Source organism: Fulmarus glacialis, unplaced genomic scaffold (genome assembly GCF_000690835.1).
Source record: "Fulmarus glacialis isolate BGI_N327 unplaced genomic scaffold, ASM69083v1 scaffold188, whole genome shotgun sequence".
In the NCBI taxonomy this organism is placed as follows: domain Eukaryota; kingdom Metazoa; phylum Chordata; class Aves; order Procellariiformes; family Procellariidae; genus Fulmarus; species Fulmarus glacialis.
The window spans coordinates 53,796-66,889 of record NW_009226095.1 but is presented as its reverse complement, the minus strand read 5'-3'; the positions used below and the strand labels follow the sequence as shown (position 1 = coordinate 66,889).

Here is a 13,094-nt window from a genome sequence, read left to right as displayed (position 1 = left end):
CCTCTGCCATTTGGCTTGCAGAGTTAAAAGGCAGTGGCAGACTCTGCTCAGGACGTGACTTCCTAGTTTGCACTCGGAAAGTTCCAGCAGGCCTGGATGGAGGTTTCTGCAAGAGCTGAGACACATTTCATGAAGTGCTGTGCTAATAAATAACACAGACAGCACAAGACTAGCATGCAGTTTCTTTCAAACATATGTAAACAACTTCAGCAGTTGTACACAGATAATGATGATGAAGTATGTGCTTTAATTTCTGAATAGGCTTTCTATATTTACAAATTTCTTTGGGCTGAGCTGTGTAACACCTTCTCACCACTTACGAAACCAAGTTGAGCATTGCCTTTTCCCTTGTTTAGAGTCTCCCACATCTTCTTAAAAGTTATTGTACCTTGGCATTTTTGATCATCCTTGCTAAGGACCATATTTTACTCTATATCCTGCTTAATATTGCACAAGCATGTATTGAGTTTAGGACCAAAGTATACTTTGCTGGACACTGAGCAGTAACCACAAACTGAGTATCAGCAGATCTGTGTTTACAGGACTTTTAGTGGTTATATGTGCGACATTCAAAGAAGTTCATACAGAATATGAAGATTGATACAGACATTTACTTATTGCTTCAGGATTTTTGAGGTATTCCTTTGATGAGAAGAAGGTACAACTCCTCACCTTTGGTATTTTATTGTGAAAAATACTTTTAAATGCATTTTTGTTCATTGATTCCCAAGAGATTTTCTTATACACTGTTAAAGAACCTGTAGAATCTATTCTAGTTCTCTCCTGGTTGTTCCGGTTTCATCAAGACAGCAGTATCTGCAGTTCATCCAGTTATGCGTTAAGCACTGTGACTGGTATCTCTAATCAGTGACTCATTCTTTCCCGTACCCTCTGAGCAGAGACCTGTTTTGTTTTATGCGTCTGTGCTCTCTTAGTGCTCTTTCACACACGTCTAGATGAGTGCTGCTGAGGTGAGCCGTATGCTAAAAGCACAATGTGGTAAGGCCTGTGGTATGTCTTAGTCCCCATGAAGGTTTATTCTGAAGACTCAGAGCAGTGCCGGGGAAAGCCTTGCCCACAGGCGAGATTCACAGAACTTGAGGACCTTTATCAGCGATGGTGTCCAGAGCGGGGCTTCAGGCAACCTTTTTCCGAGGACATTGATTACCTCGTAGATAAGGACCAAGAACCCGGATGTGATTTGCTATTATGTGGGAAGCCAATGTAAAGTAGAGAGGCTAGATTTAACATGGCTGTGATAGTCCGTATTGCTGAAAAGAAACGTGAGGGTGTCCACGTGAGACTATGGCTTCTCTCCCGGGCACTTTGTATGGCTGTATCCTCAGCAGGAGCCAATAAAGTCGTGCTGCAGTGGTAGCCAGTGAAGGTTAAAAGTAAGATTCACTCACAAACGTCGGTGCTGGTGTTTGCTTCGCATTCTGCTATTAAATTGGCAATCTTTTTGAACGGCTGCCTGGCAAAGGCATTCACCTTTTCCTATTTGTTCAGGACGAATCTTGACTACCCTTTTTTAAAGAGTTCCCTTTCAGTTCAAGAATGGAAACTAGACAAAAGGGGTCTTGGGTATGAATGGTGCTTGTAAGTCAGATATATCAATTCTTAATGCTTTCATTCATTCTCACTCGCAGGAAAGTTGCTGTAGCCTGCTAGATCAGTTGGGAGTCCTGGAGGACTCCAGTCAGAATATCAGCTCTGTGAAAATAGGAGTAATTGTAGTCTTGTGATAAACGACAGTCTGGAGGCTGTGTGTTTATCTGTGGCTTACTTTGATGTAAAAGAAACTGATGGTGACATCTGTGTAGAACAGACGTATAAAATGTGAAGACTTGGCTGCGACAAGCAAGTGCATGTTGGCAACGCACCCAAGTCATAGTATTTATGTCAGGATGAACCATTGCTGCAGTGTAAGCTTTTAATCTAGGCTGAATGAACTCTCTCTTTAACAAATAAACCGAAACAATCAGACTGTAATCTTCACCTGTGTGTTATGCCCTGTAGGTCCAAAATTTAGTTCACAAAATGGTGACTGACATTTACAGGCCTTGGGCTGAATTCTCAGGCACACAAAGACCCATTTACATTGTGGTGTAAACACTCTTGCTTCCAGTGAGTTGTTCCAGTATGTTACGGAATTTTTCTTACCAAATTAACTCATCAGCATTGACGTCTTTACCTTCATATTGGCTGCTGCAAACCGTCATGTGAGGGAATGAGGTGACATTGCACCCTACTTTTGTTACTTAGTTATAACAATGTATCTTATTATTTCCATGCTATTTCCTTAGCATAACTCTTCCATCCCCACCATAAAAACCAAAGAACACCTACAGGTATCTATTTTTATTTATGTGTACAGAATCTACAGTAAACTCCTACAGATTAGCAGTGCTAGCTGCTTCCTATGAGACTGGGTTATTTCTAACCTCACTCATCATATTTGCAAGCACTTTCTGGTTTTCAGAAACTCCAAACCCAGTGAAAGAAAAACACCTCATGCCAGTCAGCTGACCTTGTCTTTGCTATCATACTGGGCTACAGCTTTTTTGGCAGCTTCCCATTCAGTACCAAATTTTACTTGCAAAAAAAGATATCTAGGAGGAGTGTCCCTCCCTAGGAGAACTGCCATAAAGTTTGTCATTTAGTAGCAAAGTTTTGATTTCAAAACTCTGAATCTCAATTAAAAAATTCAAACTGGAATTACTGCTGCAGTGTACTGTTAGTGCTGCAGCTTAGCCTCAGTTCCTGCAGAAGATTACACCTCCCATGATGTAATCATGTATTGCTCCTGCTTTTTCAGAAAAATCCTCCTGGAGGAGAATATGAGAAAAAGTACCATAACTACATGTTTTTATAAAGCATGTCAGAGGCATTTCTGAGTCAAAATAATGATGTGTAAGGCAAAAAATATGTTAGTTTTAGCTACACATTAAAAACATTTTTGTTTCTATTCCCTTACTGGTTGAATAACATTCTTGGGAATATTTTCAGAAGAAAGAAAATTTGTGAGTGTTAATCTGTTGGTTCAGCTGCTTCTGGTATACGATTTTGTACCCACTCCCATTTTGTTTGAAATCCGAGGCACTTCTGTGTGCTGCTTGCAGCCTGTTTCCAAGTCTGTTTCCACGGTGTTTTCCTCTGATAATGGTTTCTTCAGATGCCCAGCAGTTCTAACTGCCAACAGGGTCGATGTCTGGCCAAGACCTAATTTTCGGCTAGTTTATTTTTAAATGGAAATGAAAGAACTTTCAAAAAAATATTTTCCAGTGATAGATGTGAGATTGCACCACATATCACTGCAAGAGGGTCTGAGGTGGAACAAAGAAAGTCTGACCTCTTAATAATACCTCTTGGCCAAAAATATGTGGCTTTTTCGTTCTTACTGGCTGACACTCTGAGAGTGGGAAGAGTGAAATAGTGGCAATGCTTACGAAAAGTCGAAAAACAGGCGTACCTATGGAAATACATGATTTCTAGTTCCACTTTACCAAAAGAGAGCATATATAAGGGTGATCTAATGACACCTGTGCCTCTGTTAGCATGAACAAATCTTCCAAGAACAGCTACACATACCCCAAATGCCACTTAGTTAATATAATTTATCCCCTGTTGCTTCATGGAGGAGTTGGGGTGGATAGGAGAAGTTGTAGCACAGCTGTCTGTGGGCATCTCTGCGTTATATCGTGTTGCTTTTTGTATTGTTTCCTTTTGACGACTCTATTGGGATGGTACATGGAGGCCCTAGGTATGGATTTAGGCCTTGTTACGTGGACCCTGCATGTTTTTGGAAAGGAAAGGTGGCAACTTTTCCAATGAACTTACAGTCTTACTTCATACGTGTCAAAGAAGGAGGTTTGCGATTGTTTTGGAGACTGCACTCTGGGATATCTGGGAGTTGATTTGGGCTGGTGTACAGTATAAGGGTGTCCTATCACTTCCTTTCCTGACAGTCAAGGCTGGCAGGGAGACCGGTTAGTTGGTTTCCATGCAATGTAATTGGTGTGACATGATTATCCTGTTTATTGCCTTCCAGCATAAACATGGGCATCACGTGGCAACAATTCCATATGACACCTTGTAGGTTCACCTGGGCTGGTCCTCTTCTCCTGAAGCAGGATCAAGTTTACCTTGTCTGTCACTCTTTGTTGCATTTCTGGGTACCAGTGCCCTCTGAAATGAGTTACCTAGAAAATTTATAAAACCTCTCTTGCTAGAGCTAACTCTCTTAGAGCTGGAGCAGTTTTCCTAATATTTGTCTTTGTTTATTTCCCTCTGGTCTCACAGAGCCACTGATCATTGTCCTCTTTGTATCAATCATTTGGGCATTACAGAACTGACTATTACCATGTTATTTGACAGTCTTTGTTGTTGTTGTTGTTCTTGTTGTTGAATTAACAAACTCAATTCTTTCAGCTCTTTTTCATATGCCAGGCTGTCTAAGTCAATCCTCTTCAATCTGGACATGTTTAATTTTAATAGCTGGTAATGGTCAAAGTCTTTTACGGTGGAGGGAGGTAGAGACTGGAAGAGAACTGGAACATGGAAGACGCTGAGCATCCATTTGCTCCTGTCCAGGGCTGGGAGTGTATGCAAAGAGATCTCAGTGATAAATCTCATCACCTGCACTTACATTTAATACTGTGTATTTGGGATCTGGTCCAAAATTTATCTAAATCTGTGTTGTATGTATAAGTTACCAGGTAAGTCCTGCAATATTATAGTTCTGGGGCATAATTTGTTATTCTTCATGCCGTGGCCTGGCTGTAATTGCTTGTTTTCAGATTAAAATATCTTTGTCTCTATCTGCATCTATCGGCCTCAAGTTGCACCAGGGGAGGTTTTGATTGGATAATAGGAAAATTTCTTCACCGAAAGGGTTGTCAAGCTCTGGAACAGGCTGCCCAGGGAAATGGTGGAGTGACCATCCCTGGAGGTATTTAAAAGACATGTAGATGTGGTAGTTAGGGATATGGTTTAGTGGTGGACTTGGCAGCGCTAGGTTAACAATTGGACTTGATAATCTTAAAGGTCCTTTCCATCCTAAATGATTCTATTCTATTCTATTCTATTTGCATGCTTGTCTTGGGCTATGTTGAGACTGAGGCCTTGCTGGTTGTTAACTGAGCTGGTGTCACATGTGGCTCATCAGGTTGTGGGACTTTGTTGTTGCTCTCATTAAGGGTGAACAGCCTTGCTAAGGACTGGACTAACTTCTCAAGCTGGGTATAGGTCTATTGTGTTCAGAGAGGATGAAGGACTGAACAGAGATCCCGCCACAGCTCTACCTAGGTCAAGATTATAAGTCACAAGTTTAGGGCTTCTTTGATACTCTGAAAATATTAAATGCCTGTCTTCTAAATCAGGATTAATAGCTAGTATGTACAACAAAGATATATACCAGACCATAAATGAACAAATTCTCTAAACCACACATATATCAGTAGTCTGTAACTGTCAGATACAGTTGCTGAAGAAACAGGTATTCTCACTCTTATCTGCTTCTCTGACACCATCTGAGGAAGTAACTATGCAAAGTTAATATTTTATGTTTCAAATGTTAAAAATCAATGGAAGAATTGTAGGAAATATTGTGGGTGAGAGAGCTAAAGAAATTATTTTATAAGCTCTTTTACCAGTAAATTGTTATCTACAGGTACATTGCACATATTCTGCATTTTAAAATTGCAGTAATAAGTCTAAAAATATCCTAATATTACTTACAAGAATTATAGACAGCTGCAATTGCTATATTGAAGTAATTTCTTCCCTGCTATGGACAGTAAGGGGGAAACTATCAAATGCATGATGAAAACTGGAAGATGTTTCACCTTCAGACAGTATCAGAAGACTTGAAAGAGAAATCATACATAACCTGATTGCACAAATTGCTTTAAGCAACACCTATTCATTGCCACATGGGTTACACCACAAGTTTAAAGAAAGTGTAGAATGAGAACCGAGAGACTCCTAGAGAAAGAATAACATGATTACCGATAAGGTGCTCTTCTTGTGGGTCATGTGGAAATATTAATAATAGTAGTTATTTTTTGTATAATGCTTTTAATCATGGGATGCCAAAGCAGATTACAAAAGAGGAAAGGATTGTTATCGCTGTTTTATTGATGGGGAAATGCAGATAGAGAAGCAAGATAAATTTAAATGGAAGCAATTGCCCAGAGTGACTCAGCAGCCTGGACCAGAGCTGGGACTGAAGCCAATGTGTCATGAGACCTTTTCCAGCAGGTTACCCACTTGGTCATGCTGCCTCTCACCATGTATCCCACAGTACCGAACTGTCTGTTTTTACACCCAAAACTGACCTGTTAGTGTGGTTACAAAACAGGTTCTTAGAGCTGAAGACATTAGAGACAGCTGTAGTTGCCCAGTAGAGAAAAGAAATGTCCATTGTCTAAAAATGAGTGCAAACAGTGTACAGGACTGAAGGACAGCAGATTTGCTCCAAATGGGAGGGTTGGAAAGGCTGAACGACAGTGTAGAGAGAGCAAGTCCCACCACTCTTCACCGTATTTTCAGTGAAGGTTTATTACCACAGGTTCATGAGATAGCAACTCTTTCATTCACTTAGGAGCAGATGCCCAGCACTGCTCCCTGCTAAAAACCCCATCATCTTCTTAGCACTATCAGAGAGAATCCTAACCACCGAATACTCTACATACATCAGGTTAGCACACAAAAGGAAAGTTAGTTGCACAGACATACAAGTACCCAACCTGCCTCTCACCCAAAAACTCTGGCAATCCCTAAGAGGCAACTCGTCAACACCCTGCGGCGGTGCCTGGCATAGCTGTGCTCCCCCGGCCGGGAGGCTGTTTGCCCCAATTGCTGGGTTCCTGGGAGCCCACCCCAAAGCAGCCCCTGTGTATTATGAAGATTTAATGCCATACTCGTAGCTAACTGTGCAACCTTGTTTTACATTAACACCTTTCTCAGAAATTAGACGTTTCCTCACTATCAAGGCTCAGAGTTTAAATGAGTAAGATAAAAGTGCATCGCTATTTTTGCATATTTGTTGACGGTGAAGGGATGTGACCGCATGTTGGGTGAGACAGTTGGCTCATTACATGGGCTACAGCTATGTGGAGGCAGCAGACCAGAGGGGGAAGATCCTTCATACCCCGACCCTCCTTAGCTCTTCTGTTCCCCTCTCAAGAGCGAAGGACAAAGTTAGCCCCTTGTCTCAATGCTCAAAGAGTTAAATAAGTATTTTACCCTTTGTTCTCTTAAAATGTAAACCTTTTTCTTCTCCATCACAGAAATCTGTTGATTTGCAACAAACAGGGGACATACCAATAATGGGTTTCATTAAGTAAAATTAGCTCTGCATGATTTTTTGTTACCAGTTATCTTTATTGCAGTGGCTTCTTTGAATCTCCATTAACGACCAGAGCTCCCACCTGCAGGGGGGAACAAATAGTAATGAGTGCTGTTGAATAAAGACCTGTAAGAAAAGTAATAGAAACAATATCTCCTTTTTGCAGCTTGCTGTCTATACAGTGCTATAAAGCTATAATCTAAGATATTTATAGTAATTTTTTAGTTACTATATATCTTTTCAAATACAGTTAGTCAAACTGATTGCTATGTAAGCCTGTCCTTGCCCACTGCTTCCCCTGAGACTGTCCGGACCAAAACCATCAAGAACTGCAAAGATCCAGTGTGGAATGAAACATTTTGCTTCAGGATCCAGAGCCAAGTAAAAGTAAGATGCAGAGTGCATTTGTTTTTCTTTTGGGGCAGAGATCTTATTGTGTGATTGGTATGTAGGGTACCACAAAAATAAATATGTGTGAGGGACTACAAGGATGTGGGTAAGGGGATGTGGAGTAACATAAAAGATAGCCAAGATATTTCACAAATATTCATATAATGTTCTATCACTTCACTTTTTCTTTTTCTTTTTTTTTTTTTTTTTTAACCACTGCTTTTCAAGAGTAAAGGTGAGAATTTCAGAGTAAACTGAACAGCGTAAAAGACATGTATGAGCTAAGTAGTGGAAGCATCACAATGCTGTACTTTTTTCCTATTCCTTTGGAACAACCTGTAATAAAAAAAAAATCACAAAACAACATGTTAAAGTTTGCAAAAGAAGACCAGCTGAGCTTTTACTGTGATGATAAATGTTAGAGCTTAAGAAGATTTGCAAGTCCCACTATCCAGTTCCTCCAAAAGACAGCCTCAGCATCGGAGTCCAGAAATCCACAAAGATCAGTGGTAGGCCAAGTAAACCGAGCTTACTTCACACCTAGGGCAATCAAACTCTGCTTTACAACTTGCACCTTTTATTTCCTAGTGCTGGTGGCAGAGCAGGACAAGGGCACTTCTGCCAGGTACCAAATCAGCAGGCCAGTCCCCCGGCTCTCTTGAGCATCTGTAAGCTCCTCCAAAAGAGCATTCAGAATAGCTCAAAGTGTTGCTACACCACAGGGTCTCCAGTGAACAATCCTTCTTGCCTTTGTCTGCAGAAGTTGTCCATGATACAAGTTCTCAGGCTTCCTTCCACAGAGTTAGGTGGTACTGGTCCTGTTTGGTATGGCTTTTGGCTGTAACACCTCTGCCCATCTGTGGCTTACATCCAGTGCTTTCCCTGCAGACCTAAAAAAATTCCAACTTCGTTCAAAATACCAGTGAGGCACAATTTTAATGAGCCCTGCAGGTTTATTAGGGAGGCAAAAGGCAAGGGACAAACATTGCAGCATGGGAACAAACACCCATTGATCTGCAACTCTTGCACCAGAACACCTACTCCTTGCAATGGTTTGTGGCTGACAGGTCTTTCAAAACTGCAATACCACATGTAACACCTGAAAAAAATATTTTAGTCACAGGAAGCTGCTTGAACTAGTCCTTCACGGAGTAGTATTTGGGAAGACCTTACGTTTACTTTGCAGTAAGTTTGCAGCAGAAGACAAGACATGTGGCATTAGCCCCAGTAATTTTCAGTGTGTGGCAACAGCAGTGGTGGTCGCTGTGGCTTCAATGTGAGCTGCACAAAATGTGTCCTGGGGATCTGGGACAACCAAAGTGCTCTGGCACTGCTGCCTCGCTGCTCTCTCGGCTCAACAGATTAAGCTCTTACAGGTTTCTCTGCATACACTGCAATTTCTCTGCTCATTACCTTCTGAGCAGAGCCACAGTCTGCTGGTCTGGTTATTTTCTCCTCGCCTGTCTTGTGCATCCTTGAGGTATTCATCTCGCTAAATCATGGGAGCCAGAGCTCAGTAAAATCATATAATACGCTGCCACCGTGGAAGAGAAAAACTTGTTTGGGTATGTCGGGCTGGTTCCCATCAGGAATGGGAACGTTTACTGAGAGGCATCTGTTTTGATGAACGTCTGACAAAGCACCTCCCGGGCTGGTGCTGTGGGCGGCGCTCCCCCGGCTGCAGGAAGGCCACCCTGCCCGGAGCTGGTGGCATGCAGCCCCGCCGAGGGTCGGCTCTGTTTGGCACCCAGCGATGCTGCTCATATCCTCTGTCAGGAGCGGATAGAAACGGTGGACTGCCCAGAGAGCCCCAGCTGCTTCCCACACAGCACCCCAGGGGTGCAGCCAGCCATCTCCCTTAGCCAGCCAGCACCCTGTGCATGCCCCTCCTGGCTAGCTGGGAGTGACTGAGGGACTTCAAATCAAGCCGTCACTAAGCAAATAAGTCAGCCATTTTAGCCAAATAAGGACAGTCTGTTGCAGTATCACAGCTAGGAAAACTGATCTGCTCTTCAGTGTAAGCCTGTCTTCTACAAACTGCAAACTATTGCTTTTAAGCATATCCCATTTATCACCTTCCGTAATGCTTTACAGGCTATTTATGGCCTGTAAACCAAATTGCTGTGACTGCTGCTCTCTGCCTCTCGTCAGTACGTTTCTCTTAGCAGGCGTGGTGGGCAGGAACCCGCTGCTGACCCTGCCAGCCCCAAACAGAATTCTTTTTCTGTCTGAAGCACAGTGTGTTGCATTTACGTATACAGCCTTAAAGGGCAGCAGCCTTTGCCTTCTGACAGCAAACTGCAAACTCAAGTTCACTACAGCTTGCCGTCTCTCACTTGCTGGTTTCTTACAGAAATGATGGATGTCAAAATTGAATACTTGGATTCTGGATCAACTTCCTTTCAGCATATTTGTATATTCAATCACTTGTCAGATTTAGTTATGGACCTTCCTGTGATTCACTATGAACTTTTAAAGGCAACAAAGCTCACGTGCTCACTCTTTTTTGCGCATGTGTTTGTGAGACCATGTGCCTATCTATGTGTCTTTAACACGCAGCAAACCTCTTAGCAAGTTTCCGTTAAATCTGATGGATAAGTAAGAATCTCTAAGCTAAGAGGTCCCTGTAATTTACATGCAAATGAGCTGCTGAATCTGTGGAGAGAGGCCTGAATTATTTCCCCACTGAGAAAACAGCCGTTAATTTGCTCAGCGCTCTGGGAGGCACCTCTGAGCCAGCCCACGTGCAGCTACCAGCCAGGCACAGCAGGGGCTGTTACCCCTCCTGTCCATCCAAACAGGCAGGTGACGGAGGAGGCAGAGGAGGAGATTTGTGCGGTGGGAGGAAGGAAGACGAGACTGAGAGGCGTAGGATATAATCCGATGGAAACAGGCCTTTGTTCTACTGCTTTCTGTGCATTTTGTCACCAATTTAACAGAAACATATCAGTTTTTGTAGATTCCATGGTAATTATCTCCATGTGATCTGTTTAATAATTTACAGGATCTAATTATGCAACCATGCAGTAGTTATATGGCACTTCCTTAACATATTTTAATCACTGCTTATATTCAAGGATTTATTTTTTTTCACCACTAACAATAAAGTCCTGACCACTAGATGTTTTCCTGCAATTCAGGGAAAAGTGGCGACCTCAAACCAAATTAGAGGTCAAACATGTTTTTCAATATGGGAGCTACATATTCAATGATTCTACTAACCTTTGTCATTCAAACTACTCTGCAGGGGAAAATCAGCAACAAACCCAACTACTTTAGGTTCAGAATACATTTCTTCAACTCTGTGTGGATGAAAAGGTTGTGCATGCTCTCTCACTTCTCCTCATCCTTTCTCTGTCTTACTTAACATGCTGAGCACGTCATCTTGTGCCTCCGTAAGGTCTCAAAATAGAGATGTTCGTAATCCTGTACCTCTGTTCACAGAATATTCTTGAGCTAAAAATCTATGATGAAAATGCGATCACTAAAGATGACCTCCTCTTCACTGTCCTCTTTGATGTTGCTAAAATCCAGCTTGGAGAATCTGTTCGTTTGACTTTTCAGCTAAATCCAAAGGTGAGGAATAAAACTGCCTTGGCCACAGGAAGGAAATACATTTTTGGTATTACCTCCTAAATAACTTCTTGTAAAACAGTTGTAGGTGGGAGGGTTTATTTCTTATTGGTTTGCACTTCATGTATCCTGTAAAATACCTTCCAAACCTTGTTCAGCAAAGTGGACAAGGTTTGTCTCCCTACCTTGGGCATAATCTGGAAGGATTTTATTAGTTCCTCAAACTTCTTAGCAGGGTTTTTCGGACACCAGAGTTCCCTTTTTTTCTTTCTCTTGACTCTGTTGCTCAAATAGATTTTGTTGGCGATAAAAGACTTAATCACCCTGGCACAAAGTTTCCCTGTTAGAATTTCTTTTCCTGGGACCAGCACTTGTGAGTTTGGGCATACTCTGGCACAGATGTTGGAGTATTCACTTAAAAACTGATACCCTGCTCTGTAATTCTTTTGTGTATACCTGAATATAACACAAAGATCCATGCTGGGGTGCTAAAACCCATTGATGGCCAATTACTGTAGCTATCTCGTTACTTCAGTGTGCCTGGAGGCATACATGATGACTTCAACATGGGCTCTGGATGTCCGATTTAGATACTTTTATAGATATGCTGTTTCACTGACTTTTCTTATAGGGTATGTATTGGTATTCAGCTCTACGGTGATATCGGCAGGCAGTCTATATCAACTTGTCTGGTGACTGGTTGATGTATTGTCCGTATTACAGGAGTCCTTTCGATCAGAAGAATTGAGAATGCCCTCTGCTATCCAACAGTATCAGTCTTCCGATAATGTTACACGGGAAAAACAAGGCTTTAGACAGTTTTAAGCCAACCGTTATTGCAGGCTTAAGACTGGGGATTGCCTATGTGACCATTTTATCCTGCCTCACCACCAAATGCACAACTGCAGTCAGCCTGAGGACTGACGGTTAACGAAGCTCAGAGCTTTCGGTCATCTGAGCATACCCTAGAGTAGGAGGGAAATTTGATTTTAAGAGCTGTTTCAGGAGCCAGAATAATCATTGACAACCATAGCTGGTGAGAAAGAAAATGAATTCACATGCTTATAATGAATTCATCTTTTACAGACGCAAGAGATGTTGGAGGTTGAGTTTGCATCGGAGAGCATGTGAGTAAAACCCATACGGGACTGAAGAACTGTACTTTGCAAAAGCAAGCAGTCAAACACATTTACTATAATATAGTTCAAAATGCTCAGCATCACAGCAACAGCTGGTGTTTATCAAATCAGTTGCATATTGGCTAAAACACTGTGTTCCTTATCTACCAAGAATCATCCTGGATACTAATTTATCCCATTATTTGCTGGAAGAGGGAGAAGGATGATAAGAACCACAGCCACTGTGCTTGTTACTACTATCGTTTACCATTATCATTAAAAAAATAAGGAACCCACATTTCAGATGTCTCCCAAAATTAAAAATCAGTGACATATTTGAGACTATGCTGGACAAGGCAATCTTTAAGGAAAGTGTTATTCCTTGATGTTCATTTAAGCACGTATTTAGGCCATACTAGTTCTGATTGCATTTTTTTTCCTCTCTTTCAGTCCAGTCCCTCCTGAAAAGCTTGTCACTAATGGTGTATTAGTGGTAATTTTAAACTATTTCTCTTCTATGTTCGTTTTCATGCTAGAGATGGGAGTGGTGAATCTGGCAGGTGCCCCAACACCTCGCTGCAGGCAGGGCTGGAGGGGAGGGAGATGGGGGTCCGACACTGGCAGCCATCCTGTGTGCTGCTTCCTGCGGGAAGATGTATTAT

General features: G+C 41.9%; 1 protein-coding gene across 1 annotated transcript in view; it reads left to right on the top strand.

The window, feature by feature from the left end:
* The first annotated feature begins 1,027 nt into the window (after positions 1-1,027).
* LOC104080320 (cytosolic phospholipase A2 epsilon-like) overlaps positions 1,028-13,094 on the top strand; it is a 25,157-nt gene continuing 13,090 nt past the window's right edge. The window contains exons 1-5 of the mRNA XM_009582678.1: positions 1,028-1,196; positions 7,602-7,738; positions 11,186-11,317; positions 12,401-12,441; positions 12,883-12,925. Of these exons, the coding sequence (XP_009580973.1) occupies positions 1,028-1,196; positions 7,602-7,738; positions 11,186-11,317; positions 12,401-12,441; positions 12,883-12,925 (522 nt within the window). The remainder of the gene's footprint in view (positions 1,197-7,601; positions 7,739-11,185; positions 11,318-12,400; positions 12,442-12,882; positions 12,926-13,094) is intronic.